This window comes from Ochotona curzoniae, unplaced genomic scaffold (genome assembly GCF_017591425.1).
Source record: "Ochotona curzoniae isolate NIBS_2020 unplaced genomic scaffold, NIBS_Ocur_1.0 contig_3819, whole genome shotgun sequence".
Lineage (NCBI taxonomy): Eukaryota > Metazoa > Chordata > Mammalia > Lagomorpha > Ochotonidae > Ochotona > Ochotona curzoniae.
In genome coordinates, this window is record NW_024466004.1 from 9,081,956 (window position 1) to 9,109,819 (window position 27,864).

Sequence of the window (27,864 nt, forward strand, 5' to 3'; positions counted from 1 at the left end):
GCCCCGGCCCTCCCTCCTCCGCTCCCCCTCCCCCACCGGCTGCCGCGGCCGCCGCAGGAGCCCGGAGCTCGAGCCGCCCCGCGATCCCCCTCCCCCTCCCCCGCCCCGCCCCGCCCCAACCCGGGGCTCGGAGCCGGAGCCGCGTCTGCGCCTGGGGGTGAGTACGCGACCCCCTCCCCAACCCCCCTGTCCCTTGGCTTTGTAGAGGATTCCACCGCCAGCACCAGCAACCAGCACCAGCACCACCCAAAGGAAAAACCCGGGCTCTGCTGCGCGTCCCCTCCCTTCTAGCAGCTCCTGCGGGACCCAGAGGTGCTCGGGCCCGCGGGGACCCTGCTGCCCCCAACCCCGCACCATCCCTAGCCAAATGTGAGTTCTCCATCCACACCACCACCCCCCCGACCCCTGTCGCGGGACCAGATGTGCACCGTCCTGGGTCTCCAGCTCCCCCCACCCTTCGGGAGATCCCAAAGGGGCGGAGACCCCCCCACCTCGCCTCAGTCCTCCTGGCACCTGCCACTCTTCTGTCCCACCTGGCCGGGCTCAGGTGCGCGCCCGCCCCGCGCCCCTCTGGTGACCCCATCGCTGCGCCCCGTCTTCCCGCGGAGGTGGAAAGCAGCCGCCCCCGCCCCCGAGTTTTGGAGCTTGGGGTCGCCAAGTCTGATGCCCTGGATCTCATTTTTCTTTTTCGCGTCTCTAGTGCAGGGGCCTGGCGCACCCTAAGCTGGCCGGGAGCGGGAGGGGGTATTGCTTAGGCTCGGACAAGGGCAGGGTTCTCTGGTCGCTGGTGTTGCTGGCTGGAGGCCGGCCGCTGATGCCCCCGGGCTGGCCGGGGTGGAGACCGGTCAGCCGGCGGGCCTGGCGGGCTAGAGAGGCTGCTGGCTTGAGCGACAGGGAGTGTGTTCTCTCCTTGCGCCCCACACAGTGCAGTTCATTCATGAGCCGCCCGGGCCTGCGTCGGAGGGTGCGGTGGGGAACGCATTGGGGAGCGGAACTACCGGCCCAGGAGGGTGCAAAGGCCTTGCTGGGAGGAGGGGTCGCGCTTTGTCCCTTCTGCCCGTGTTGACCACCTAGGACAGACAGTCCTAAAGCTGGTCATCTTACTCCCCAGCAAGGGGAGGGACGCTTGGGAAGGGGGCAGGAGAGGTCAGAGGGGCTGACTGTCCTTGGGGCTCTGGGCTGCCACCTGCTTGGGTCCCTGAGCAGAGAGGTTCTGGCCACTGGGAGTTAGCTTGCGTCCTCTGCCACCCTCAGGAGCTGGATCTTCCTCACCAATGTGGCACTCTCTCTGGGTTTGCTGCAAGCCCCTATCCAGTGAGGCTGTGCACAGCTCTCCTGGGGGAGGCTTGGGGAGTGGGAGGGTGGCCCCAGGTCCTGCCTCACCAGGGGAACAGCAGTCTCTGCCAGGCTCTAGGTGGGAGTGTGCTGGCACCGTGGTGACCCTCCAGGGCACCAGAAGGCCTGGCCCTGGCATGCCCCATGAGGCACATGCTGGAACCTGCTGTTGGCTGACCCAGTGTAGTCTTAACCTGTGGGTGGGTGGTGGATCGGGGAACTAAGAACCCCTGTTTGGCTAGCCTACAAGTTCTCTCCGGGTTTATTGGCCTCATAGAGGCCTGAGTTTAAATCCTGCCTCTGCTGTGCTTTCAGCTGTGTGACCTTGACAAGTTCCCTAACCTGTCTGAACCCTTGGTTTCCTTGCCAAAGTGTGGTTACTACACAGTTTATCCTGGAATGAAGCAGGGTAGTACAGGTGGAAAGATTTTCCCCTTGCTTGGTAGCATCCAATAGCAGCTTTTCTGCTCTGAGCTTCTGACCCAGCCTAGCATCACCCACCAGCTCCCACGCCCCTAGCTGAGGATACAGATGGATGGGATGGAATATGCCAGAGAGTCTAGGGATATCTCCTGCCATTTCAGCAGACGTCCCCACAGCAGCGTAAGTCCCAGACCTCACTGAGGCAAGCTCTGTGATATTTCTGTTCTATTATATTGCAAGTTTTCTTCTCTTTTTACCAGTTTTCTTCCACTAAACCAAATGCTTGTGTATCCACCTCTATAGGAGTAGGGGAGGGGTTATTATATGCCTTAAACCACAAAAGAACTTGATATGCACAATCTTGTTTAATCCTGAAAACAACCAGACAACTGGATTGTTGACCCCTTGTCACAGGCAGTAGAACTGAGGCTGAGAGTGATAAAGCCATTGCCCAGCTTGGCAGTCAGATCTTCTGTGTCCTGGGGACTGCTCTTTTAACCCCTCTCCACCCCAACTATGTTGCCTGTCCTTTGCACCTGTCTCCGGACTTGAAGTCACCAACCCACGGCCCCAGTGGAGGGTCTGGAGCAAGGGGAGAGAAGTATGCGAGTAGAACCTGGGCATGGCGTGTCTCCAGAGTGGTAGCTGGAAGTACTCTCCCTGCTCTCGCCCCTGACCCACAGCTCCCTGGCAGCTGACCCCCCGCCCCAGCCCCTGCTCTCCGGTGGCTGAACCCCAGCCCCAGCTTCCTGTTGGAAGTGGCCTTGTGTTTGTAGAGGCAGCCAAGTGCAGTAGTTATGGACAGACTCCAGCCCAACTGCTGGATCCATAGCAGGATCCCCCACAGACTGGCTGGGGAGCCAGTAAAGTTTGGTATCCTCTCTGTGCCTCAGTATTCCCCTGGAGTCATGATGAGGAACAGAGTTAAGTTGTCCTCAGTGCCTCGGACAAATAGGGAGCACTTCAAAAAGATCATGGAAAATGGAATAAAAAGATAAGTTTACTTGGCTGTAAAATAATTTTTTAAATCTACACATTTTTCCCATAAATACACATGTTCATTGGACTTTTTGAGTCCCCTTTCCCCTCTCCCAAGAGTTTGATAAGCATTTGTAAATCTGTTCCTCCACTACTGCTTCTAGCCTTACTTGTAGATACATTTTAACTTGTCCCTCTAAGTCCTTACTTATAAGACAAGGATGTTAATATCTCTTTGTTACAGATTGGAAGACTGGGGCCCGATCACATAGTAACAAAGCTAGCCGCCACCTTTTTTTAAAAAAAAAAAGATTTATTTATTTTTATTACAAAGTCAGATATACAGAGAGGAGGAAAGACAGAGAGGAAGATCTTCCATCTGATGATTCACTCCCCAAGAGAGCAAACGGCCAGTGCTATGCCGATCTGAAGGCAGGAACCAGGAAGCTCCTCCAGATCTCCGACGTGGGTTCAGGGTCCCAAGGCTTTGGGCCATCCTCAACTGCTTTCCCAGGCCACAAGCAGGGAGCTGGATGAGAAGTGGGGCTGCTGGTCCCATATGGTGTCCCGGTGCGTTCAAGGCAAGGACTTTAGCCTCTAGGCCATGGTGCTGACCTCCATCTTTACCTCTTCCCATCAGATTACACTGCCTTCCTTATGATCCCAAGCCCAAAATTAAGCCTTTTCCCTAGTAACTTCATTAAAAAAAAATAAAACTTTCATGTTGCCCAAGCGCCTACCATGCACATTCCGAAATGATGAAATGATGTTAGCTCAAAATCAAATCCTCTGTCACCCTTCTTCACACATTCCCAGCTAAAGCTTTGGTTTTAAACCCCAGAATCAGGCTAGCTTAGGCTCCTCTGCACCCTGCAAAAAGTGCTCCAGGCCCTTCCCTCCCAATATTCTGTCTGGGGCTGTTCCCTGCTCTCTGCCTCCTGGAGTGGCTTCCTTGGATGAAACCCCACCCCTGACCATTAAGAGCTTGGCCTAACCCTGTGGACTGGCAGAGACACAAGCCCTGCCCCACCCCTCACCTGCCCTGTGACCATTTCCCCTCCCTGGGTCCCTGCTTCCTCCTTCCTTCCTGAAGTGGGAAATACTGATCTGAGTGTGTCTGCCTTCTTGCTGTACTGGTGGGAGAATCAATCCCACCACTCTTATTTTGGAGAAGAGCTAAGCACATGGGGAGAGGGGAGGATCGCACTTTTTGGGCCCTGTTGTAAAGGGCAAAGGGTTGGAGTGGGCTGGGGAGATTTTGAGGGTACACTGGAGTTGGGAGTTGAGAAAGGGGTGTGTGTTAGAGTCTTCCCACCCCACTGCCAATTCAAGATCTCTATATTCACCTTTAGCCTTCCTTGGTGCCCCAGGTTCAATATACTCTGTGCCTACATACCAGGCTCCCAGACACACCCATGTAGACATTCCCACTTAGAGGCGGGCAACTCATTTTCACCTCTGCCAACTGCCCGTCACCTGCACCATAGCCGCACACATCGACACACCTCTCCATTGTGCCCGCACATCATTTCATGGGCATAGATGAAGCTTCCACTGTCTGTGGAGTCCCACTCAGAGCCTGTCAGAAAAACATCATGGAGCCCTAGAGAGTGTTCTAGCTTTACAAGGTTGACTTGGGTTTGAATCCCTCGTCCATCATTTGATTAGCACGGTGACCTTGGGAATGTTCCTGAACCTCTCTGAGCATCCTTGTGCTGCAGGCAGTGATACTCAGGATTGTCTAGGAGGAAATAAAATCATCGGGCATATTATTCTTCGAACTAGGCACTAGGGAAGTGACACCTGCCACAATAACTAAATGGGTGTTGTGGCTTGGGCTGGAAAAGAGGGCAATGTAACACAGGCACAGGGCTGTTGCTCCCTAGGCCTTCCGCACCCAGGCTTTGTGGTTTACCCAGGATCAGGTGAACCCCATAAGCAACCCCAGCTTCCCCTCCATCTAATAGCCCCTTGCCTTGAGGCACTGGGGATCCTCCTGGTACCTCCAGGTTTCAGGGACAGTTATTCCTAAAGTTGCAGTCCATGATGCTGGTTTTGTTGTTCTGTCTCTTTGTCTGGTTTCTTTTCTTCCCTGGGGAGCCCCCTCCCCTGACAGAGCTCCAGTGATGTCAGCAGGAGTCTCCAGGGGCTCTCTGGTGCGATGGGGTGGGGCAGCCGTTGCCTCTGCAGCAGCAGCCACACTTCACCCAGCTTCGCTCACTTCCCAAGCACTTCCAGAACCCAGACATGCATGCAACCTGGCCAGTCCTCTCTTCCTCATCCTGCCCAACCCAACCACCCAGTGTCCTGTGCTGAACAGCCTTGCTGGGATTGGGGCAGGAGGGCAGGATCCAGGCTGCAGGAGCTTAGGCATGCTAAGAGGTCCCCACCCACTCTGAATAGGAAAGCTCCACCCCACCCCCAATAGCATTCCCAGAGTGCCCTGCTCTGGAGGCAGGAGCGTGACATTCTGGGAGTTGTAGTCCTTACACCACACAAGTAACCCTGTGCAGATGGTTGAGAGGTGAAAAAGCAGGAGGAAAGAACAGGTGTGTGGGAAGAGCAAAAATGGCTGGAGCCAGGCAGGTAACAAACCCAGGTGTCCAACTTCTTACTTGACTTTTTCCCCTCGGACCCTTCCCCGGAGGACAAAGGGGTAGCTCGGAAGTTGAACATCTTGTTTTGAAGCCAGTTACACTGCAGTGATTAACCAGGTTGCGATTTCTAAACACATGAAGTCATACCACCTACTAATGGGGCAGAAGGAGAAGATCCTTCCAAGGCAGCTGGTTTCTGGCCTGGAGCCCACTTCTTAGGTTGGGACCCTTAGGACCAAGACCCACCTCCCTGTCTTGGCTCATGCTGAGCTCTGAACCCTGCATGAGAAGGGGGGCAGAAAAAGGGAGGTGGCTGTGGTGTGTGCCCTGGGGGCAGAGGTAGGTGTTACTGAATCAGAGACACCTTCCAGTTCCTGGGAACCAGTCTCCCCAGTCCAGGCTGGTGTCTATCTAAGGCTGAGTTCCCCAGGGGCCCAGGGTGGGGGGTCACAGCTCCAGAGCCAATGAAAGTAAAATCCACATGGCTCACCCCTCCCCCACTCCCAGGCCCTTATCTCCTGAGGCCAGAGCTTTCCACCCACCCAGGCGGCCCCCTCCCCATGCCCACCAGGCTGTGAGTCTGTGAGGGTAATGTGGGGGCGAGCCCAGCTAACTGCTCTGCCTTCTACCCAGGAGGACCATGCGGCAATAGCAGCCATGTTGCCCTTCCTGCTGGCCACACTGGGCACCACGGCCCTCAACAACAGCAATCCCAAGGACTACTGCTACAGTGCCCGCATCCGCAGCACGGTCCTACAGGGCCTGCCCTTTGGGGGTGTCCCCACCGTGCTGGCCCTCGACTTCATGTGCTTTCTTGTGAGTGCCCTCAACACGGCTCCCTACCTCTGGTATCCAACCCGTGCCCTGTACCCACCTGGCAGACGCCTCCAAGCTCTGGCCACTCTCTTCCCCCCGCCCCACTGCCCCGAGCTTGGCTGCAGGTGCAACCCCTAGCCTGCAACCCAAGCCTTACCTCCAAACCCAGGGCCCTCCTCTAAGATATCAGTCTAGCCCCTCTGTCCTCCTATGCCAGATTGTGACAGCCACTGCATCTGCCAACCACCTGCTCTTCCCCCAGGCACTGTTGTTCTTATTCTCCATCCTCCGGAAGGTGGCCTGGGACTATGGGCGGCTGGCCTTGGTGACAGATGCTGACAGGTAAACCCTCTCTCCAGCTCTACAAGCAGACAGCTTGTTCCACACTGCCAGGAACAAGAAGGCACCCACCCACCCTTGCTCGTCCCCTCTGGGGGGCAGGCGGGCAGAGAGAGGGTCTGGTTCCAGAGTGGGCATGGAGTACATGAGGACCCTTCACTGGGCCTCTGCTCCTAGCCGGTGCCCAAAGCCGGCCTTCCCTCCCAACCCCAGTCCCCTGCTAATGCTGCCATTCTCTGTCCCCAGGCACCGGCGGCAGGAGAGAGACCGAGTGGAACAGGAATAGTATGTGGGGCACTGGTCCCCTCGCCCCCACTAAACTAGCTCTCCCTTTTCTTCTCTCACGCCTCTCCTTCTCTTTCTGCTCAGTTGCTGGTTTCTCTTTGCAGTTTTCTCCTCTGAAGGCTCATGTTTCAGATTAATGCAGGCGGTGTGCTTTGCAGAGCCCGGGGGGCTCCCCAGCTTGTCTCTGCCTCCCAACTTCCCAATCCCTCCCCCTGGCTCTCTGCCTGGGAGAGGTGCTTCCCCCTCAATCCTCACTCCTCACCACAGGCCCCTTGCTTTCTTGGGCCCCCAGGAACCCCAGGGCACAACTCTCAGCAGAGACAAGATTGGATACCCCCCCCGCCCCGCTGCTTCCCATCTCTTAACAGCCAGTTCTTCACATTCCAGGGGTCCCTGCTGCTAACTCCTTCTGGAGGAGGTCTGGGACAGGGGCGCTGCCCAAGGAGCCCTCCAAGTCTGGCCCTCCTGTATGTTAACATACAATGTGGTCTCTGTCTATAGGACTGGAGTTGCGGCAGCTGCTGGGATCAGGGAACAGGGAGAGTAGGGCCCCGCCCAGGAGACATGGCCCAGCCAGCCCCCTCCACATCCTCCACCCTCAGCCCTTCCTGGGAAACCTCTCTAGGTCCCTGGGTCCTTCACTTTCTTGTGGCTCTTTGCATCACTTTTCATGTCCCCCCTCACACACATATACCCTGCTGGTGGTCAGTGGAACTGCATGGTACTGTCTTCCACCTCCTGGGCCCAAGGATGACAGTTGCCTGGTCCTCAGGGCCCATGCTACCCGGTGGCAGGGAAAAGGTATATCAGGGGCAGTCATTCTCTCGCTTCAGCCTCTGCGCTTTCTGTGCCTTCTGGAGCCCTATCTTGTCAGCTGCACCCCAGGGGACCCAAGCTCACCGGGCTCTCTGTGTCTCATCTCCCCCTTCCCCCAGCGTGGCCTCAGCTATGCACGGGGACAGTCATGACCGGTACGAGCGTCTCACTTCTGTCTCCAGCTCTGTTGACTTTGACCAGAGGGACAATGTAAGTACTCTTCCTACAAATGTCCTGCCCCTCCCCCTGGAGTGTTGGGGCTGCTCCTCCAGGGCTGTGCAGTCGAGGTGATTTGTCTAGGATGCACAGGTACCTCCTACCCTCTCTGCCGTTCTCCCTGTCATCGGCACAGCCCTAGCACCTGCAGATCCCAAGCTGTGGCACCGCAGTGGGACTCTGTGTTCACCTCTGCCTGCTAGTCCTCAGGCCACCATCTGCTTAGAAAGAGTTGTGAGCCTTCCAGGCCTGCCTGGCCATGATCCCATCCAGAGGTGGCAGCCTGGCAGTCCTGGCCCTTTGTGGGGCCATATGGTGACCTGCTTGGGAGGTAGAGCTGGGCGACAGTGGATCCTCTTAAATTAGGCACACGTGTGACGGTTCACACAGACCTCAGCTGCCTTCCATGTCAGGTCTGATACACCGGGGCTGCTACCCACTGCTGTGTCTTTCTGAGGGTAGGGGGCATGAGCCGAGTGGCTAAGTCTTCAATAGCAGTGGGTGGGGAGGGGTCTGGTTGGTGCCGCTCAGACCCAGGGTCCCACAGCAGCCCCAGCAGAAGAGACCATCAGCTTGCTGAGTTGGACTCACAGGTAAGCGGTGAAGCCGAGAGAACTCCTCTCCTCCCCCACTGCACCTTGCTAGCGAGAGGCCTGCAGGTGGTCCCCGGCACAGATGACCCTAGCAGCAGGTGCAGGTCATCTTTCTCCCCCATCCTGGGGCTTTTCCCGGTAAGATACAGGGCTGGTTCTCTCTCCCTGGCCCTCCTCCTGCCAACCTCACCTTCTGCAGGGAGTTGAAGGGAACGGAAACTTCTCCATGGCCAGGTGACCGTGGCTTTTGCCACTCCAGGGTGAATAAGACACCCCTGACACTTAAGCAGTGGAATCTACCCCCCTGAGCTGTTGGCAGCCATGTGGCAGGCTTTTGTTTATTATCTAGGGGTCCTGGGGACCCCCTACTCCCTCTCCAAGACCTCCCAGCTACACCTGTGTCCACCCTGGGCTCCCCAGTTATGCAGTCTGGGACCATTGTTTGGCCTCTCTGGGGCTGAACTTAGCCACAGGGGTGCAGGGATTTGCTTTAGCAGGTGTGTGTGTGTGTGTGTGTGTGTGTGTGTGTGTGTGTGTGTGTGTGTGTGAACTTAGCTACAGGGGTGCAGGGATTTGCTTTAGCAGGTGTGTGTGTGTGTGTGTGTGTGTGTGTGAACTTAGCTACAGGGGTGCAGGGATTTGCTTTAGCAGGTGTGTGTGTGTGTGTGTGTGTGTGTGTGTGTGCGTGTGTGTGTGTGTGTGTGTGTGTGTGTGTGTGTGTGTGTGTGTGTGTGTGTGTGTGTGTGTGTGTGTGTGTAGATGAGCCAACAAGTCATCCAAAGAATGGGTGGGTGGAACTTGAAGGGACTGGGAGGGAGCATGGGTAGGGGGAGGCACTGCAGCTGACCATCCTTTGTCCCCCCAGGGTTTCTGCTCCTGGCTCACAGCCATCTTCAGGATAAAGTAAGTGAAGCTTCTTAGAACCTTAGAGCAAGAGATCTGGTATGCCTTGCCAGCTCCCTCCCACATTCAGAGGCCTTAGAACTCCCAGCAGGACCTGTACCCTGCTTGCCACTCCAAGGCTGCTGCTGGCATCTCCCCGCCCTGCCCCCACCACTCGAGAGCAGGGACTGGAACCCGCCTCAGCCTCCTGTGCAGCAGCCAGTGGGTAGGGGGCACAGTCAGGCTGGAGGGAGCCAGCAGACTAAGCCAAGAGGCAAGCAGGCAGGTAGTGAGCACTGGGAGAGGCAGAAGCTCACTGGGTCAGAGAAGTCACCACCCATGCCTCCTTCCCCCACCGCCCAAACTCATCCAGTACCAGAAGAGCCACTGTTCTTCCTCCCATCCCCCTCTGCCTTGCCCTTCCAGCTTTCTCACCATCCCTCTCCCTATATAGTCTCCCTCCTCCCTCTAGCCCCCTCTCCTCCTGTACCTCTCCCAAGTCCCCCTTCTCCTTTTTCTTCCCCAAAACCTTCCTCCTTTCCAGAGTTCCAATGTCTCCACCCCTTAACTGGTGCCAGCTCAGCAGGGGCCAGGGAGGCAGGCGTGGTAGGGCAGCCCCCACCCCCTAACCCTGGCCCTGACCCAGCTCCTCTGCCCATCGCATGGACCCACAGGGACGACGAGATCCGGGACAAGTGTGGGGGCGATGCCGTGCACTACCTGTCCTTCCAGCGGCACATCATCGGGCTGCTGGTCGTCGTGGGTGTGCTCTCCGTGGGCATCGTGCTGCCTGTCAACTTCTCAGGGGACCTGCTGGGTGAGTGAGGGCCAGAGCAGCTGGGACACTGAGAGGAGGGCTCTAGAGGGGGCCGCACCCTGACTTTACCATCCTCCCTCCCCCTCCTTCCAGAGAACAATGCCTACAGCTTTGGGAGAACCACCATCGCCAATTTGAAGTCTGGGTAAGGCTGGGAAGCCAGGCGGTGGGATCCCAGTGTGGCCAGCATCTCGGCAATAATTTCATATGGGGTGCAGGGGGACAGGCAGCTAGGATCATGGAGCAGAGTGGGTCCCATCTGAGGAGCCCCAACACAACCAGATGGAGAAGCAGAGGGTACAGTCTTGGACTAGGGCAGGGCACTGCAGCCAGTGGGTGCAGGACGGAGAGGTGATATTGTGGAGACATTGCCACTGGCAGGGAACAATCTCAGGGCTTTGGGGCAGGGAAGGGATGGTGATGAGGGGCCCCCGTCCATGCACATCTGCAGCGTCTGAGGCTTCTCTCGGCCCCCAGGAACAACCTGCTGTGGCTGCACACCTCTTTCGCCTTCCTGTACCTGCTGCTCACTGTCTACAGCATGCGCCGACACACCTCCAAGATGCGCTACAAGGAGGACGACCTGGTGAGTGTGGCTGGGCCCAGGGCTGTGCACCCCAGCTCTGAAGCTCCCATCCTGCCATCTGCATAACTGCCCGCCACCGCCCACCCAGCCTCTGTTTCCACACCTTTATGATGGGGTGACAATGGCGCCTGTGCCCAGGAGAAGTTCCTGGGCTGTGCCTGGCACTTGGGCAGTTGCTGTCACAGCAGTAGCTCCCCTCCCCGTGCTTGCTCATTCACTGAGCCCACACCAAGCACCTTGTCTGTGCCAGCCACTGCACTGAGGTTCAGGGTCCAGCACCCCGTCACTCCTCTCTGTAATACTCTCAGAGCCCAGGACCATGGGGCTCTTTCACTGGGCTCACAGCCTAGTTGCCTCATACTTCCTCCGGGACCTGGCGTTGCCCCAAGGCCTCTTCCCACTGCCACTGTCCCTCCTCAAAACAAGCACCCTGCTCCAACCCCTCCCTGCAACTTCTGGCACCTTTGGGCTTGAGCTCCCAGAAGGAAAACCCACCACCCCTCCTTCCCTGACCCCCACCCCCAGGTCAAACGGACCCTCTTCATCAATGGCATCTCCAAGTATGCAGAATCGGAGAAGATCAAGAAGCACTTTGAGTGAGTGAGCTGCCCTGCCCCCCACAGGCCCAGGCCCTGCCCTGCCTGTTTGCCTTGGTCCTTGAATGCCCCCGTCCTCAAGCTCACAGGTCTGCAGCAGGCAGGCAGGGAGGTTAGATCAGGGAAGGAATCCCCAACTTGGCAGTGCTCTCACCCTTGGGTCAGGAGAGAGCCCCTCTGAGAGCAGGAATGTCAAGTCATTTACTCCCTCCTCTCACATTGGTGGCTTGGGTCACATGTCGTTGACTCAGGGTCCATAGCAGGTGCGTCGCTTCCCTAATATTTCAGTGCCTTCTGGAGACAGTGTATGGATGTGGCCAGGAGGAGTCAGTTGGCATCCAGGAGGGCCCAGGCTGCTGTGCCCCTCTCTTAGAGGACTTCTCAGCTCTGGAATTCTGTCTTGTGATGGCAGGAGAGACCTCCAGGACTGTGAGGTGGGCAGAAGGCGGAGGCAGGGCAGGAAGCAGAGAGGTGAACTCCCCTGGTCAGTGGCCAGCTGGGGCAGAGCCCATGGTGGACAGTCGGAGCAAATGCCACCCTCTAGTGGGGAAGCGTAGGGAGCTCTGTGTGTAGGATTAAGCCGTGCTGTATCACTCAGTGCAGTCAGCCATTAATTGCATAGTGCATTCTGGGCCTAAAATGTGAGTATGTTCAGGGCACTCTCGGGGTTCACAGTGTGCAGATCCATTTGGGGAGGTGGTCAGCAGTCATGATTGGGCACCAGGGCTCAGGGTGGCCAGAAGAGCCCCATGTGCAGGGTGGGCTGTGTCAGTTCCACCATCAGGCCAGCTGAGGCCTGGTCGGGAAGAAGAATGCTTGAGTAGGACTGGCAGTAAGATCTGGTCAGTCTCCGATTCCAGAGCCCCATGGTGCAGGCTTTAGAGCTGGTTTATGACCAGCACAAATGGAAGGAGAAAATTAAGGTACAATAAAAACAACTCCGTGAACCACAGCAGCCATCAGAATTAGATTGCCCAAGACAGGTGTTTGGCCTAGCAGTTAAGCCGCCAGTTGAGATGCTCGTGTCCCATTGCAAATGCCTGTTCTGCCTCTGATTCCAGCTCCCACTGGAGGCAGCAAGTGAAGGCTCAAGTCGCTGGGTCCCTGCCACCCATGTGGGAGACCTGGGTTGAGTTTGCAGCTCCTGGCTCTGGCCCTGGCTCTGTCCTGGTTGTTGTAAATCCTTGAGGTATACACTAGTTGCATAAGAGATACATAGCTTTCTCTCTTCTCCCTCCCCTTTCTCTGTCCCTCTCTGTCTTGCTGCCATCTCTCTGCCTCCTCAGATTAAAAAGAAAAAACATTAGTGATAATAGGGCTTGCACTGTGGTATAGTGGGTTAAGCCACCACCTGTGACATTGGCTTCTGATAGGAGCATTGGTACAAGTCCAGCTGCCTAATTTCCAATCCAGCTCCCTGCTAATGGCCTAGGAAAGTGGCAGAAAGATAGCACAAGTCACTGGGCCTCTGCCACCTACCTGGGAGACCTGGATGAAATTCCAGACTCCTGGCTTCAGCCTGGCCCAGCCCTGACCTTTGCAGCCAAATGGGGATGGAACCAGTGGGCAGAAGAACTTTCTATCTGTGTCTTTCTAAGTCTGCCTTTCAGATGAATAGTTACAGCTTTAAAATGATTAGTACTAGACATTTGACACTAAGGTAAAAACCACTTAGGATGGCTACATCCGCTATCAGAATGCTTGGGTGCAAACCTCAGCTCCCTCTCCAGCCAACTTCTTGCCTAGTCCCACTCTGAGAACAGCAGGTGATGGCTCAAGTACTTGGGTCCACCAAGGAAACACAATCAGAACTCCCGGCTTTGGCTTGGCATCATTCTGCCTGTTTGAGCATCTGAGAAGTGAAGCAATAAATGTAAGACTTTTCCCTGTACCTCCCTGTCCTTTGTTTGTTTGTTTGTTTGTTTGTTTTTAAAGAGTTACACAGAGAGAGGGAAGACAGACACACAGAACGAGTGAGATCCTCTATCCACTGGCTTACTCCCCAGGTGGCTGCAATGGCCAGGACTAACCCAGACCAGAGCTAGGAGTCTCATCCAGGTCTCCCATGTGGATGCAGAGGCCGAAGCAAAAGGGCCATCCTCTGCTGCTCTCCCAGACACAATAGCAGAGAACCGGATCAGAGGTGGGCAGCCAGGACTTGAGTCAGCACCCATGTGGGATACTGATGTTGAGGGGGTAGCTTTATGTGCTATGCCACAACACCAGGCTTCCCTCTGCCTTTTAATTTAAAAAAAAAAAAAAAAAAAAAGCTGACATTGTAGCATGTCAGATTAAGCTGCTGTTTGTAACACCTGCATTTTATACTGGTGTCCAGCTCCTCCACTTTCAGTCCAGCTTCCTGTTAGTGTGCCTGGGAAAGCAGCAGAAGATGGCTCAAGTACCTGGGCGCTGGCACCCATGTGGGAGACCAGAATAGAGTTCCTGGCTCCTGGCTTTAGCCTGGCCCAGCACAGGTTGATGCAGCCATTTGGGAGTGATTCATCAGGTAAAGGATCTGCCCCTCAGTTGCTGTGACTTTCAAATAAATAATAAATCACTTTTAAGAAATAGATAAACAGGGCCCAGTGCGGTAGCTTAGTGGCTGTAGTCCTCGCCTTGCACATGGCAGGATCTCGCATGGCCACCAGTTCTAATCTCAGTGGCTCTGCTTCCCATCCAGCTCCCTGTTTGTGGCCTTGGAAAGCAGTTGAGGACAATCCACGGCCTTGGAACTCTGCTCCCACATGGGAGACTGGAGGAGGCTCCTGGCTCCTGGCTTCTGATTGGCTCAGCACCGGCTGTTGTGGCCACTTGGGGACTCAATCAGTGGACAGTAGATCTTTCTCTCTTTCTCTCCTCTGTGTATATCTGCCTTTCCAATAAAAATAAATCAATAAATATTTAAATAAATAAGTAATTTTAAGTTGTAAACATTCTTAAAATTCCCATTTAAAGCAAAATTTTTTAAAAAGATTTATAGGGCCCGGCGCGGTGGCGCAAGTGGTTAAGTCCTCGCCTTGCACGCCCGGGATCCCATATGGGCGCCGGTTCTAATCCCAGCAGCCCCGCTTCCCTTCCAGCTCCCTGCCTGTGGCCCGGAAAAGCAGTCGAGGACGGCCCAAGGCTTTGGGACCCTGCACCCGCGTGGGAGACCCGGAAGAGGCTCCTGGCTTCGGATCGGCATAGTATCGGCCCGTTGCGGCTCACTTGGGGAGTGAATCATCGGACGGAAGATCTTCCTCTCTGTATCTCCTCTCTGTATATCCGCCTTTCCAATAAAAAATAATAAAAATAAATCTTTAAAAAAAAAATAAATAAAAAGATTTATATTTTTATTGCAAAGTCAGATATATAGAGAGAGGAGGAGAGACAGAGAGGAAGATCTTCTGTCTGATGATTCATTCCCCAATTGACTGCAACGGCCGGTGCTGATATATATATATATATATATATATATATATGAAAGGCAAATTTACAGAGACTGAAAGACAGAGAAAGATCCACAGAATCATTTGCCAAATGGTCACTATGGCTGGAGCTGAGCTGATCCGAAGCCAGGAGCCAGAAGCCCCTCTGGGTCTTCCATGTGGGTGCAGGGTCCCAAGGCTTTGAGCCATCCTTGACTGCTTTCCCAGGCCATAAGCAGGGAGCTGGATGGGAAGTGGAGTACCCAAGACACAAATCAGTGCCCATCAGGAATCCCAGTGCTATAAGGGGGAGGATTAGACATTTGAGCTATTGCACTAGGACCTTAAATAGAAATATTTTAAAGACTATCTGAAAAGTAGAGTTACAGAGAGAGGAAAGGAAGAGACAGAGAGAAATCTATCAGCTGTTTCCTTCCCAAAATGACCAACAAAAGCCAGGACTGGGCCAGACCGAAACCAGGAGCCCAGAGCTTCATCCAGGTCTCTCCCTGAGGTACAGGAGCCTGAGGAACTGACCCATCTGCTGCTGCTTTCCCAGGCACATTAGCAGGGATCAGAAATAGAGCAGTGCCTGGCGTGGTGGCCTAGTGGCTAAAGTCCTCACCTTGCACACACCAGGATCCCGTTATGGGCGCCGGTTCTAATCCCAGCAGCTTTACTTCCCATCCAGCTCCCTGCTTGTGGCCTGGGGAAGCAGTCAAGGACGGCCCAAAGCCTTGGGATCCTGCACCCATGTGGGAGACCTGGAGGAAGTTCCTGGCTCCTGGCTTCAGATTGACGCCGCACTGGCCATTGCAGTCACTTGGGGAATGAATCATTGGACAGAAGACCTTCCTCTCTGTCTCTCCTCCTCGCTCTATATATCTGACTTTGTGATAAAAATAAAATAAATCTTAAAAAAGAAAAACGAGGACCCGGCACAATAGTGTAGCAGCTAAAGACCTTGCCTTGAATACGCTGGAATCCCATATGGGTGCTGGTTCTAATCTCGGCAGCCGCACTTCCCATCCAGCTCCCTGCCTGTGGCCTGGGAAAGCAGTCACAGCCCAAAGCATTGGGATCCTGCACCCGTGTGGGAGACCTGAAGGAGGCTCCGGACTCCTGGCTTCATCATTGCAGCTCTGGCCGTTGTAGTCACTTGGGGAGTGAATCATCAGATGGAAGATCTTCCTCTGTCTCTCCTCCTCTCTGTACATCCGACTTTGTAATAAAAATAAATACATCTTTTTTAAAAAATATGTATTTATTATTTCCCATAAAATAAATATATATTATTTTTATTACAAAGTTGGATTACAGAGAGGAGGAGAGACAGAGAGGAAGATCTTCCGTCCTCTGATTCACTCCCTAAGAGGTCGCCATAGCTGGAGCTGAGCCGATCCAAAGCCAGGAGCTTCTTCCAGGTTTCCCATGTGGATGCAGGGTCCCAAGGCCTTAGGCTGTCCTCTACTATTTTTCCAGGTCACAAGCAGGGAGCTGGATGGGAAGTAGAGCAACCAGGACAGGAAATGGTGCCCATATGGGATCCTGGTGCATGTGAGGCGAGGACTTTAGCCATAGCCTATCACGCTGGACCCCCAACAAATTTTGAAAATAAAATAAGCAAAGTTTTGATGATCCGGTTCCAGCACTGAGAGAGCAGGTTAAGCTGCTGCATCGGGGTATTAGTGTGAGCCCCCAATGCTGCACTTCTCATCTCATTTCCTACTAATGAACCTGGGAAAGCAGCACAAGATGACCCAAATGTTTGAGTCCCTGCCACCTGTGTAGGAGACCAAGATGAAACTCCTGGCTCCTGTCTTCAGCCTGGCCTAACCCACGCTGTTGTAACCTTTTGAGGATGAAAGATCTTTCTGTCTCTTTGTGTCTTTTCCTCTCTCCATCACTCTTCCTTTTTTTTTTTTTTTTATTGGAAAGTCAGATGTACAGATAGGAGGAGAGACAGAGAGGAAGATCTTCCATCCAATGATTCACTCCCCAAGCAGCCGCAATAGCCAGAGCTGAGCTGATCTGAAGCCAGGAGCCAAGAGCTTCTTCCAGGCTGTCCTCAACTGCTTTCCCAGGCCACAGGCAGGGAGCTGGATGGGAAGCAGGGCTGCTGGAATTAGAACCTGCTCCCATGTGATATCCTGGTGCTTGCAAGGCAAGGAATTCAGCCATTAAGCTACCATGCCAGGTCCCACTCTGCTTTTCTAGCAAATAAATAAAACTTTTTGTAAAAAATTAAGTTACCCTTGTGGTCAGTATTAGAGAACTTTTTGGTCCTGTTTGAGGTTAAGGCTATGCCTTGCCCTGGGTCAAGATTTGCATCCTGTGCTCAGTATTAATATTACTGTCTGGGGCAGGTATTTGGCACAGCAGGTAAGGCACCATTGGGATCTCTGCATCCCATATCAGTGTCTGGGTTCCTGTCCTGGAAGCTCCCCTTGCCGGCTCCCTGCAGTGGTCCTCGCTGCTGTGCGCTTGAAGAGGGTACCAACAAATGGAACCTTGATATCTCTCTCAGATAGGTTAAAAAACAAAATTATGATCCAATTGGAATCAGCTGCCAGCTTGCACCAAGCTCTGTTCTTTTGAACACAAATACCTCCTGAGCAGCTGTCATGGCTAACAAAGAAGCTGCTGGTAGACCTGAGAGACACCATGTCATGGGGGGCTGGGAGGGGGGTGCTAGGAAGAAAACAGTTCTGGGACCGAGAGAACTGAGTGCAGGCAGGCTGGCTGAGCCACCTTCCATTTGTTCAGCATACATCTCTTGTATGCCTACTGTGTACCAGGGTGACTGAGGACCTGAGCCTGAGCCAGATCCATGTGGAACTCCTCGTTTTAGCTTTGTCCATCAGGGCTTGGTCTCCAGTCTTGTTCAGGAAAGAGTTAATGGTTACCATCAACAGTGAGCTTCCAAACAGGTGTGAGGGGGCTCTGATCCTAGTTGCAGCTTGGGGGCCAGTGGGGTGGGGTAAGCATTATGGAAGCCCCATTTGGTTGCTTCATTCATTGAGCAAATGCTTCTTTTTTAGAGATTGACTGGGTGCATTTGAAAGGCAGAGTTACATGGAGAGAGAGAGAGAGACAGAAAAACAGAAGGAGAGAAATTCCACATTCTGGTTCGCTCCCCAGATGGCTACGATCGTCAGGACTGGTCTAGGCCAAAGCAAGGATCCTGGGACCTCATTGGGGTCTGCCCCGTGGGCAATAGGGGCCCCCACACCTGGACCATTTCTGCTGCTTTTCCAGGAAGTTTAGCCAGGAGCTGGCTGAGAAGGGGTGCAGCCAGGACTCAAACCTATGCTCATTCAAGGTGCCTGCATCCCAGGCCACGGCTTCAGGTGCTGAGCTCCAGGGCCAGCCCCGCATTGTTTCTGGAGCACATCATGGCAGGCTGCTGGGCCAGGCCCGGGGGTGCAGTGACCAGCAGGAGGCAGCTTGTCCTCCATGCGTTCCCGGGCCTGCCACTACCATGGTCTGGGCTTGGGATCCATCTGAACTCATGGAGCACCCCACATGCGTGCTCAGGGGGCTGTGTGGTGCAGTGTAGCAGATTAGAGGCTAGTCGGCTGCCAGGACAGGCTCCTCCTCCTGAAGAGGAACCCTCAAGTGGGTTGAGCAGCAGTGGTGATGGAGAAAGTTCTGGAGGCTCCAAGGGAAGAGGTTTTCAAGGCTCCCATCCTTGTGATTTTTAAGTTTTAGGTCCGTGAGTCCATCTTCTGCTTCAGAACACATCCCAGACATATTTTAGGCTCGGTAGTCCTTTATTTAAAATTTTTAACCAAACATGAGAAGGTGGGGACTCGGTCTAGATTTCGGATTAAGATCAATAATATGTGGTCAAATGGAACAAGTCCCTGCCAGGTGCTGGATCACCCCTGGTCAGTCTCAGGTCAAGGCTGGGGTCAATCTTAGCTCAGGGGTAAGGGGTAGGAGACAGCCTTGTGTCTGAGGTCTAAGTGCCAGTCTGGCCAGGGCTGGAGGCCAGTCCCAGGTCAGGGATTAGCATCTGTATCTGATCTGCCTTGGGCTAGGGTTAGACAGAGCTCATCCTACAGGCAGAGCTGCGGGTTGCTTGGAGTTACTCAGTGGTCCAGGTGAAATACTGGACCAGGACCAGGTCTTCTGGGAGCAGTGTTCTGTCTGCGGTTCACAGTCCCGACAAGCATCAGCCCACAGCTCTGCATGGCCTGCCTGCACCAGACAAAAGTGTCCTATGCAGCCAAGTTTATCAACTCACACATCACCCTTACGGTCCCCTGATACCCATGCACCCACTCCCCTGCTTGGAGGAGCAGAAGGCAGGATTACAGAGTCTTCAGGACACTCTCGTTTTTTGGCAAACTAAGAGGAAGTGTGATGTGGGCCAGGGGGAGGAGGGTTCTTGGAGGGAGCGGCACCCAGGGCAGGGGGTGGGTCCCCCTGGGAGCTGACAACTGGGCTGTGTTTCAGGGAGGCCTACCCCAACTGCACAGTGCTGGAAGCCCGCCCATGTTACAACGTGGCTCGCCTTATGTTCCTCGATGCGGAGAGGTAACAGGGTTGGGGGGCAGCCATTGCTGATCCTGAAGGCCCCCTGACCCCGAAGGTCGTCCCTTCTAGAGTGTTCCCAGGGCATTTGGTTTTCAGTTTCACTCTACAGAACCTGTTGTCCATTCAGCCTTGGACAAAGCAAAGCCTGGACATTAGCATTGGTTGCCACAGTCCCTACCTCATCTGAAGACATACTCTGCCTTGGCTGCAGTATGAGAAACTCAGGGCAGACTTTAGTAGGACTTCCAAGCCATGGGGGAGGTGGCCCTGGGATGGGGGCTTACCTGAACTGGGACAAGACAGTCCCTGTGCTTTGGGGAATAGGCTAGATGACCACCAGGCTGGGCTCCCTGTGTTCCTCCTGGCCAGGGTTGGCGGGTAACACGGCTTCCGGCTCTCACAGGAAGAAGGCAGAGCGGGGGAAACTCTACTTCACCAACTTGCAGAGCAAGGAGAACGTACCCACCATGATCAACCCCAAACCTTGCGGCCACCTCTGCTGCTGTGTGGTGCGGGGCTGCGAACAGGTAGGATGAGAACCAGCTGCTGGGCTCCTGCGGCCCTAACCAGGATGAGGGGGCGTCAGCCAGGACCTGGGCAGGGATTGGATGGCCCCATGGGACAGTTGCCCTGCAATGCTAGGAACAGGTACACAGGCACACAGGCACACACAGACACAGAGGCGTAGTGCAAGGTCCAGGCCAAAGGCACGCCAACTCTCAGGGGAGGTAAGGCTGGGCTCCCTGGTCCCCAAGGCTCCACCTTGCACTGTTGAGTTTGTCCTGGTCCCCATGGTGACCAGGCTTTCAAACCCTGAATTGGAAAAGGTCAGCTCTGGGCACAGCAGGTTTCCCCACTGTTGCAAGCCTCAGTTGACTGGTCTGTGAGATGGGTACCTGCCTCGTGCGGGTGTGAGCCTTCCGTGAGCTAGGACACAGGTGGACAACCTCAGGAACAGGGGCTGGTTGGGCCTGCCTGGGGACTGTGGTGCCAGCACCTGTGCCCTGGACCCCCACCCCTGGCAGGTGGAGGCCATTGAGTACTACACAAAGCTGGAGCAGAGGCTAAAGGAGGACTACAAGCGGGAGAAGGAGAAGGTGAACGAGAAGCCTCTGGGCATGGCCTTTGTCACCTTCCACAATGAGACCATCACCGCCATGTGAGCCCCCACCCATCCCGGGGTCTATGCTCGTGGCCTGTGTTTGGCAGTGGTGGTGGGATGTCCCAGGGGCCTGTGCTCATAGCCCGTGGTTGGCTATGGGGATGGGGGGGTTCCCTGGCTGTGTCGCCATGTATACCACTCACGATCAGCAGTGAGGGGGAGTCCCTGGCTGTGCTGTGGTAACTGTACCTCCACCTGCCAGCATTCTCAAGGACTTCAACGTGTGCAAGTGCCAGGGCTGCGCATGTCGCGGGGAGCCGCGTGCCTCGTCCTGCAGCGAGTCCCTGCACATCTCCAACTGGACCGTGTCCTATGCCCCTGACCCCCAGAACATCTACTGGTGGGTGCCCTGGGGGTGGGGCATGGGGAGGAACCCCCAAGTTCTGGATCCCCTACCCTACCTCCGGTGACCCCTTCCCCTGCCTTCCCAGGGAGCACCTCTCTATTCGTGGCTTCATCTGGTGGCTGCGCTGCCTCGTCATCAATGTCGTCCTCTTCATCCTCCTCTTCTTCCTCACCACCCCAGCCATCATCATCACCACCATGGACAAGTTCAATGTCACCAAGCCTGTGGAGTACCTCAACGTGAGGCCCATAGCCACCCTGGCTCCCTGTACCCCCGTGCCCCCATGTCATAACACACAGACATAGAGGCCCATATGAGCAGCAGCTCCCATAGTCCCCCTGTGCACCTGTGCTGGAGACTGCCCCCCACCCCTCACCAGGGTTAACCATTCCTGGAGAAATACCCAGAGAAGAAGAGGGCCTGGGTCCAGTCCTAACTGATTGAGGGAGCTAGAGTAACTGCTTTTTCCTCATCCCTGTGGCTCCCCAGCCAGAAAATGCAGGGGTTGACCAGTTCCTTGGCTTTTGGATGTACAGAATGTTCATCCTTACATTAATACAGAAGCCTAAGTAGGAAAGCAGGACCACTTGGCCAAAAGAGGCTGGAAACCCTGACACCCGGGGCAGCTTGGCAGTCACTAAGTGCAGCAGCATCATAGATAAGACCTGGCTGGCCTGCTTGGGGTCAGTTCCCCCGGCATGCCAGCTGAGTATGTCCTCTTCACATCGCTCTTCTCATGTGCCCAATGGGGAAGGAAGTATGTCATCACTTCCTGGCACATAGGAAATGTACCAGTGCCTGCTAGTGCTGGGCTGTGCTCATGACCCAAGCATCCAGCCTCACCCTAACCCTTCAGATAATCTGGACTGTTTTTTTTTCTTCTTCTTTAAAAATGTATTTATCGTGCTCACTTCGGCAGCACATATACTAAAAATGTATTTATCAGAAAGGCAGTGGGGACTGCGCTGTGTCAGAACAGGCTAATCCTCTACCTGTCATGCTGGCATCCCATATGGGTGCTGGTTTGAGTCCCAACTGCTTCACTGTTTGATTCCCTGGAAGAGTTTGAGTCCTGGCTGCTCCATTTCCAGTCCAGCTTCCTACTGATGTGCCTGGGAAAATAATGGAGGATGGCTCAAGTGCTTGGGCCCCAGCACTCATGTGGGAGACCAAGAAGAAGCTCCTAGCTCTAGCCATTGTGACCATTTGGGGAGTGAACCAGTGGATGGAAGATTCTCTCTCTCTCTTTGTAATTATGACTTTCAAATAAAATGAATAAATCTTGGGCCTGGCTTGGTGGCCTAGTGGCTAAAGTCCTCGCCTTGAACACACCAGGATCCCATTATGGACGCCGGTTCTAATCCCGGCAGCTCCACTTCCCATCCAGCTCCCTGCTTGTGGCCTGGGAAAGCAGTCGAGGACGGCCCAAAGCCTTGGGACCCTGCATCCACATGGGAGACCTGGAGGAGGTTCCTGGCTCCTGGCTTTGGATTGGTTTAGCTCCAGCCATTGTGGTCACTTGGGAAGTGAATAATCAGAAGATCTTCCTCTCTGTCTCTCCTCCTCTCTGTATATCTGACTGTCCAATAAAAATAAAAATCTTTAAGAAAATGAATAAATCTTAAGGAAGGAAGGAAGGAGAAAGAAGAGTAAAGAAAAGCAGCAACAGAGAGAAGCAGAGATGGAAAGATCCTCCATCATCTGCTTCACTCCTCAAAAGGCCAAAATAGTCAGGCCTGGGCCAGTCTGAAGTCAGGAGCCAGGGGCTCTAGCTGTGTCTCTCACACAGGTGATAGGTGCCCAAGCCCTTGGGCCTTCTTCTTCTGCCTTTTGAGGCACATTCACAGAGAGCTGGATCAAAAACGGAGCAGCCAAGAGTCAGACTCCACTAGGCAGTCCAACACTGGCTTAACCCACTGCACCACCCAGGCTGGCCCCTGACCTGGATTTCTGGCGTGGGGTCCAGGGCTCAGTTTGAGAGTCCAGATTAGCAAAGCAAGCCGGGGCCCAGGAGACTCGCCCCTGCTGACCTGTGCCTCTGGGCACCCCCCATGCCCCTGCAGAACCCGATCATCACCCAGTTCTTCCCCACCCTGCTGCTCTGGTGCTTCTCGGCCCTGCTGCCCACCATCGTCTACTACTCTGCCTTCTTCGAAGCCCACTGGACACGGTGAGATTCCTCCACAGCCAGGGAGGAGCCCACCCTCTCCCGGGGCACATCCCTGCCTTGATCGGGGGCTTGGGGGCTGGGCTCACCAGACCGCCCCCCACTCCCACTCTGCACGCCCAGCTCCGGGGAGAACAGGACCACCATGCATAAGTGCTACACCTTCCTCATCTTCATGGTGCTGCTCCTGCCCTCACTGGGACTGAGCAGGTGAGTTGCTGAGCTTGGCTCAGGGGTAGAGCAGGAAGGAGGGGTTGCCTACCTGGGAGTGGGAAACAGGCCAGGCTGACCACCTCCTGCCAGGATGGGAAGCCTGTCCAGGGGAGCACCCCTGCCCTGGACAGGGTGCTGTGCCGACCCCCTCCTTGTCTTCCTCTCCCCTCCCCCTACAGCCTGGACCTCTTTTTCCGCTGGCTCTTTGACAAGAAGTTCTTGGCTGAGGCAGCGATTCGGTTTGAGTGAGTGACCTGGGGAACAAGACACTGCCAGCCCCCCACTGGAGAGCAGAACAAAGCTCCCTCCCCCCAACCAAGTGGGGTTTGGGGGGGCACTGGTGGCATCAGCCCCAGGAAGGCATCCATGGGTGGCTTGGGCGTGCATGTGGGCACAGTCCTTGGGGTCTGAGTGCATGCTGAGGCCCTCCTCACAGGGTGGACTGGGGGCCTCGGCCCTGCACCCAGGCTTGTGTGGGCATCTCCTGTGCTTACATCCTGAGACTAATCATGGGGGGACAGACCTGGGGGACGGGACAGGAGGGTGGGAGGGGTTTCTGGAGTCTCCCTGGAGAGAGTGGGGGTTGGAGAGGATGTGCAGTGGGGGTTCCTAGGAGTACCCCGAAGGGCTTTATTAGTGGGGGCTCAGGGCTGGCACTGTCGGGAGTCAGTAGGTACCAGTTCTGGGGGCATCTCTGAAGCACTGGATTCATATTCATGGGTGTAGCTGTAGAGTTCTTCCTGGCTGTCTTCCCCCAAGGGGACCCCTGTGCTGGGGCACCTACCAGGGCTGTATAAGAGATCTTGCTCCAGGCCATCCACTGGCACCTTGAGTTGCACTTGGGTTATTATGGCATTGGCAGGGGCTCTGGGGTTCTCCGGCAAAGATGTCTGGGCGCGGCTGAAGCTGGGTTGTGCAGGTGACTAAGGCGCATCCTCTGGGGGTCGCTCTGAGTTTAGGTCTGGGAAAGGGCCTCCCGCACCCGAGGGTCCTCAGATTCTCTGGATATTCTAGGGTACTGTGTCTGCGGGTCTTCTGGGCACACGCTCTCAGCCACATCTGTACCCACCTTGGGTCTCGCAGGGGGCTTCCTTTGGAGGTGGCGGCTGACGCTTGGGAGGGGGCTGGCACACAAGCGCTTAGGAGCTAAATTAGGCGTCTTGCACACGGAGGAGGCAGCCTGGGTCCAGGGCGCTGGCCGGCGGCACCACAGGCTGCAGTGCTGGAGCGCACGGTGCCCGCAGGTGCGTGTTCCTTCCCGACAACGGCGCCTTCTTCGTGAACTACGTCATTGCCTCCGCCTTTATCGGCAACGCCATGGATCTGCTGCGCATCCCAGGCCTGCTCATGTACATGATCCGACTCTGCCTGGCGCGCTCGGCCGCCGAGAGGCGCAACGTGAAGCGGGTACGGCCGCCCGGGGGCAGCAGCGGCCCGCACACAGCGCCCCCTGGTGGCCAGGCCAGACAACGCAGCACTTAGACTAGGATTGGGGGTGGGGGACCGCTGAGGCTGCTGGGCTTCGTTCCCTTCTCATTCAGGAACGTGCCCTCCATTTTCCTAGATGGACAAGCAGGTGTCAACACAGATAACTCTGAGGTTCCCTGCCAGTTCTGACAGCCCAGTGTTAAATCCTATTGGGGAAGATCCATCCTAACTCCCCACAAACCTGGGCACCCCATTCCCCAGGCCTCCCAGCTCCTGTCCCTGCACCTGTGAGCTCCTGGCTCCTCCAAGGCCCCCAACACACCCTGCCCTCTCCTGAACATCTTTTCCACTGCATCCCCTGCCTTCCTCTGTCCTCCCACCCCCATCCCTTCCCCAGAGCTTCTGACCCCCTCTCCCTGAGCCACCCTCCTGCCCATCTCCCCCCCAGCATCAGGCCTACGAGTTCCAGTTTGGCGCAGCCTACGCGTGGATGATGTGCGTCTTCACGGTGGTCATGACCTACAGTATCACCTGCCCCATCATCGTGCCCTTCGGTAGGCACCGCCGCGCCGGGACCTGGGCCCTGCTCGGGGGGACCCAGGACCTCACCCGCTCCACTCTAGGGAAGCAGGCCACCCTGAGTGCACGGGGCCCTGGCTGGGAGACCGGCCCCTCGGTTCTCCCACCTGGTCCCCGGCTCACTCTGGGGCCCAGCCTGGGATTGGGGGGATGGCAGGGAGAGGGAGAGAACCACCCCAGCTCCAGCTGAACCCCACTGATATGCTGTCTTTTGGTACAGTCACCCCGACATGGCCATCCCCACCCACCCTAATGCCTGCCCCCCACTAGATGTGCTTGAGTGTACCTCCCACCCCTGCCGATGCGGGCAGACACACGGCACACTCCTCCCCTGGGCACACCTGTACACAGACATGCAGCAAAGGGCTATAGCTGAGGTCCGTGACCTAGCCGAGTCTCTCCCCTTCTGATCGAGTTTAGCAAACTCTCTCCTTCACCATCACTGCTCCCTTCCCAAACCTTTACCTCCCCTTCCAATAACATCCTCACCCTTTCACCAGCCTCCCTGGCCAGCTGAAAACAGAGTCCCAGGCTTAACACTCTCCTGAACCTGAACCTCTGTCCCCTCAACCTGTGAGGGAACAGAATTAGCTCTTTGACACCCACGCGTGTAGGGGATGGGAGAACAGCAACAGAATCTGCACCAATGCTTGTTGAACCAAACGAGGGTTGTGGGGTGCACAAGTTCTGTGCTCTTACTAGAAGCGTGGTAGGGATAGAGGGAGAGGGGCACGGCAGGGGGGGTACGCCGCTCCAGCCATCTCCCCAAGGACCAGAAGACACACAGACGTCCCCACTGGCACTGGTGCCGAGGTCAGGGCCCATGTGGCTTCCCCCAGGACTCATGTACATGCTGCTGAAGCACCTGGTAGACAGGTACAATCTCTACTACGCCTACCTGCCGGCCAAGCTGGACAAGAAGATCCACTCAGGGGCCGTGAACCAGGTGGTGGCCGCGCCCATCCTCTGCCTCTTCTGGCTGCTCTTCTTCTCCACCATGCGCACTGGTGAGGAGCCGGCTGGCCCCGAGGTGGGCGGGAAGCCAAGGGCGTACATCCAAGGCTACAGTAAAGGAGAGGCCAGGATGACACCATAGCAGGTGGGGGTGTGGGAACTACATCCAGAAGGCAGCCGACACCTGCCCCCCTACTCCTGGCTAGGCCATTGCCCCTTGGGGTAGGGCTCCAGGGACAGGTTCCAGCCCCGCTTTCAAATGTGCCCCCAACACCAGGGTTCCTGGCCCCCACATCCATGTTCACCTTTGTCGTCCTGGTCATCACCATCGTCATCTGTCTCTGCCACGTCTGCTTTGGACACTTCAAATACCTCAGTGCCCACAACTACAAGGTGCGAGGGGCGGGAGGTGAGGGTGGCCGTAGGGCGACCCTCAAGGGGGTGGCTGAGGGCTGAAGGCAAGGATGCGCCATCCCCCCTACACACGCATACTCCCTGACTGCCTCTGGACCTTTCTAAGATTGAACACACGGAGACAGATACTGTGGGCACCAGGAGCAACGGAAGGCCCCCCACTACTGCTGCCGTTCCCAAATCTGCGGTGAGTGTTCCATGCCCAGGCCAAGGGCAGCCCCAGGGGTGGGGGGCGGAAAGAGCAGGGAGATACCCCAGCCCATCACCCTCCTCCCCTTCCTCTCGGCCTTCAGAAATACATCGCTCAGGTGCTGCAGGACTCGGAGGTGGATGGGGAAGGGGAGGGGGCTCCTGGCAGCTCAGGGGATGAGCCCCCCTCGTCCTCGTCCCAAGACGAGGAGCTGATGCCGCCCGAGGGCCTGACGGACACAGACTTCCAGTCCTGCGAGGACAGCCTCCTGGACAATGAGATTCACCAGTAAGGGGAGGCGGGGCCCTGGAGGCTGCGCCCTGCCCCGCCCCACACCCACACCCCATGGACACTAAAACGCTAATAATTTATTAGATCAAAAGGCTTCCCCAGCCCCTGCTTTCATGACGGTATTTAAACCTGGGGACTTTGCCACTCTCCCCCCCCCCAACCCCACCATTGAGGGAGGGAAGGAGGGAGGGAGCCCCCCTCAAACCTCAGTGAGGAGCAGCCCCGAGCTGGCCCCGGGGCAAGGAGGGGTGCACAGGGAGTTCCCCCAGACTGGTACCCCATCACCCCTGCTAGGAGCGAGGCCAGGAAAGAGTTAATGAGAGCCTATAGTGGGGTGCCTAATGCCACAGCTAGAGACCTGGGTGGGAGGAGGTCCTCCCCCAGTTCTTTCCTTTCCCCCTAAATCCCCCTGGGATCTGGCTCTCCAGCCTCCCCGGGGGATGCATGAGGGGGTGGGGTGCTGCGCAAGAAGTGGGGTCGCCCGAGCTAGGGGGGACTGGGGTGGGGGGTGGGCATGGCTGACACTGGAAAATGGGTTTTTGCACTGTTTTTTTTGTTGTTGTTGTTTTTTGTTTGTTTTTTTTTTTTCCTTTAAAATAAAAACAAAAAGAGGCAAGTGTGTGATTTGCACCTCTGGCCAGGACACAGAGCTGGCTGGGCTCCCTTCTGTGGGTCCAGAGGGCCCAGTTACAGTTCCCACAGTGGGCAATGGGCAGTGGGGGCTGGACAAGGACCTCTTGCCCTGGGTCTATATGAGCCAGAGAACTTGGGGGTTGGCCACTCAGGTAGGATGGGCCCCATGCCTGAGTGGCAAGGACACTAACCTCCAGTCCCTGCCTTGCAAGGCTTCCCTTCCCTGAGGCATTTCCTGTGACTGCTCCAGCCAACCCCT

At 55.8% G+C, this 27,864-nt stretch overlaps 1 protein-coding gene across 1 annotated transcript; it reads left to right on the plus strand.

The window, feature by feature from the left end:
* Positions 1-39: 39 nt before the first annotated feature.
* TMEM63B (transmembrane protein 63B) lies at positions 40-27,586 on the plus strand. Its single transcript, XM_040983458.1, has 24 exons — positions 40-157; positions 5,967-6,149; positions 6,412-6,491; positions 6,735-6,773; positions 7,709-7,799; positions 9,264-9,301; positions 9,955-10,097; positions 10,191-10,242; positions 10,575-10,683; positions 11,209-11,279; positions 19,148-19,228; positions 19,632-19,755; positions 20,254-20,387; positions 20,593-20,730; positions 20,822-20,975; positions 22,800-22,906; positions 23,027-23,113; positions 23,296-23,361; positions 24,361-24,523; positions 24,993-25,098; positions 25,963-26,130; positions 26,355-26,470; positions 26,598-26,678; positions 26,785-27,586. Exons 2-24 carry the CDS (start codon positions 5,991-5,993, stop codon positions 26,971-26,973), a joined length of 2,496 nt encoding a protein of 831 aa, XP_040839392.1. The 5' UTR covers positions 40-157; positions 5,967-5,990; the 3' UTR covers positions 26,974-27,586.
* Positions 27,587-27,864: the final 278 nt, after the last annotated feature.

Bases quoted from the DNA above. Each gene is read 5' to 3' on its own strand.
- TMEM63B (XM_040983458.1), top strand. From the start codon at position 5,991: ATGTTGCCCTTCCTGCTGGCCACACTGGGCACCACGGCCCTCAACAAC. The intron at 10,243-10,574 runs GTAAGGCTGGGA...CTCGGCCCCCAG, and splicing joins ATCGCCAATTTGAAGTCTGG to GAACAACCTGCTGTGGCTGC. The intron at 10,684-11,208 runs GTGAGTGTGGCT...CCCCACCCCCAG, and splicing joins GCTACAAGGAGGACGACCTG to GTCAAACGGACCCTCTTCAT.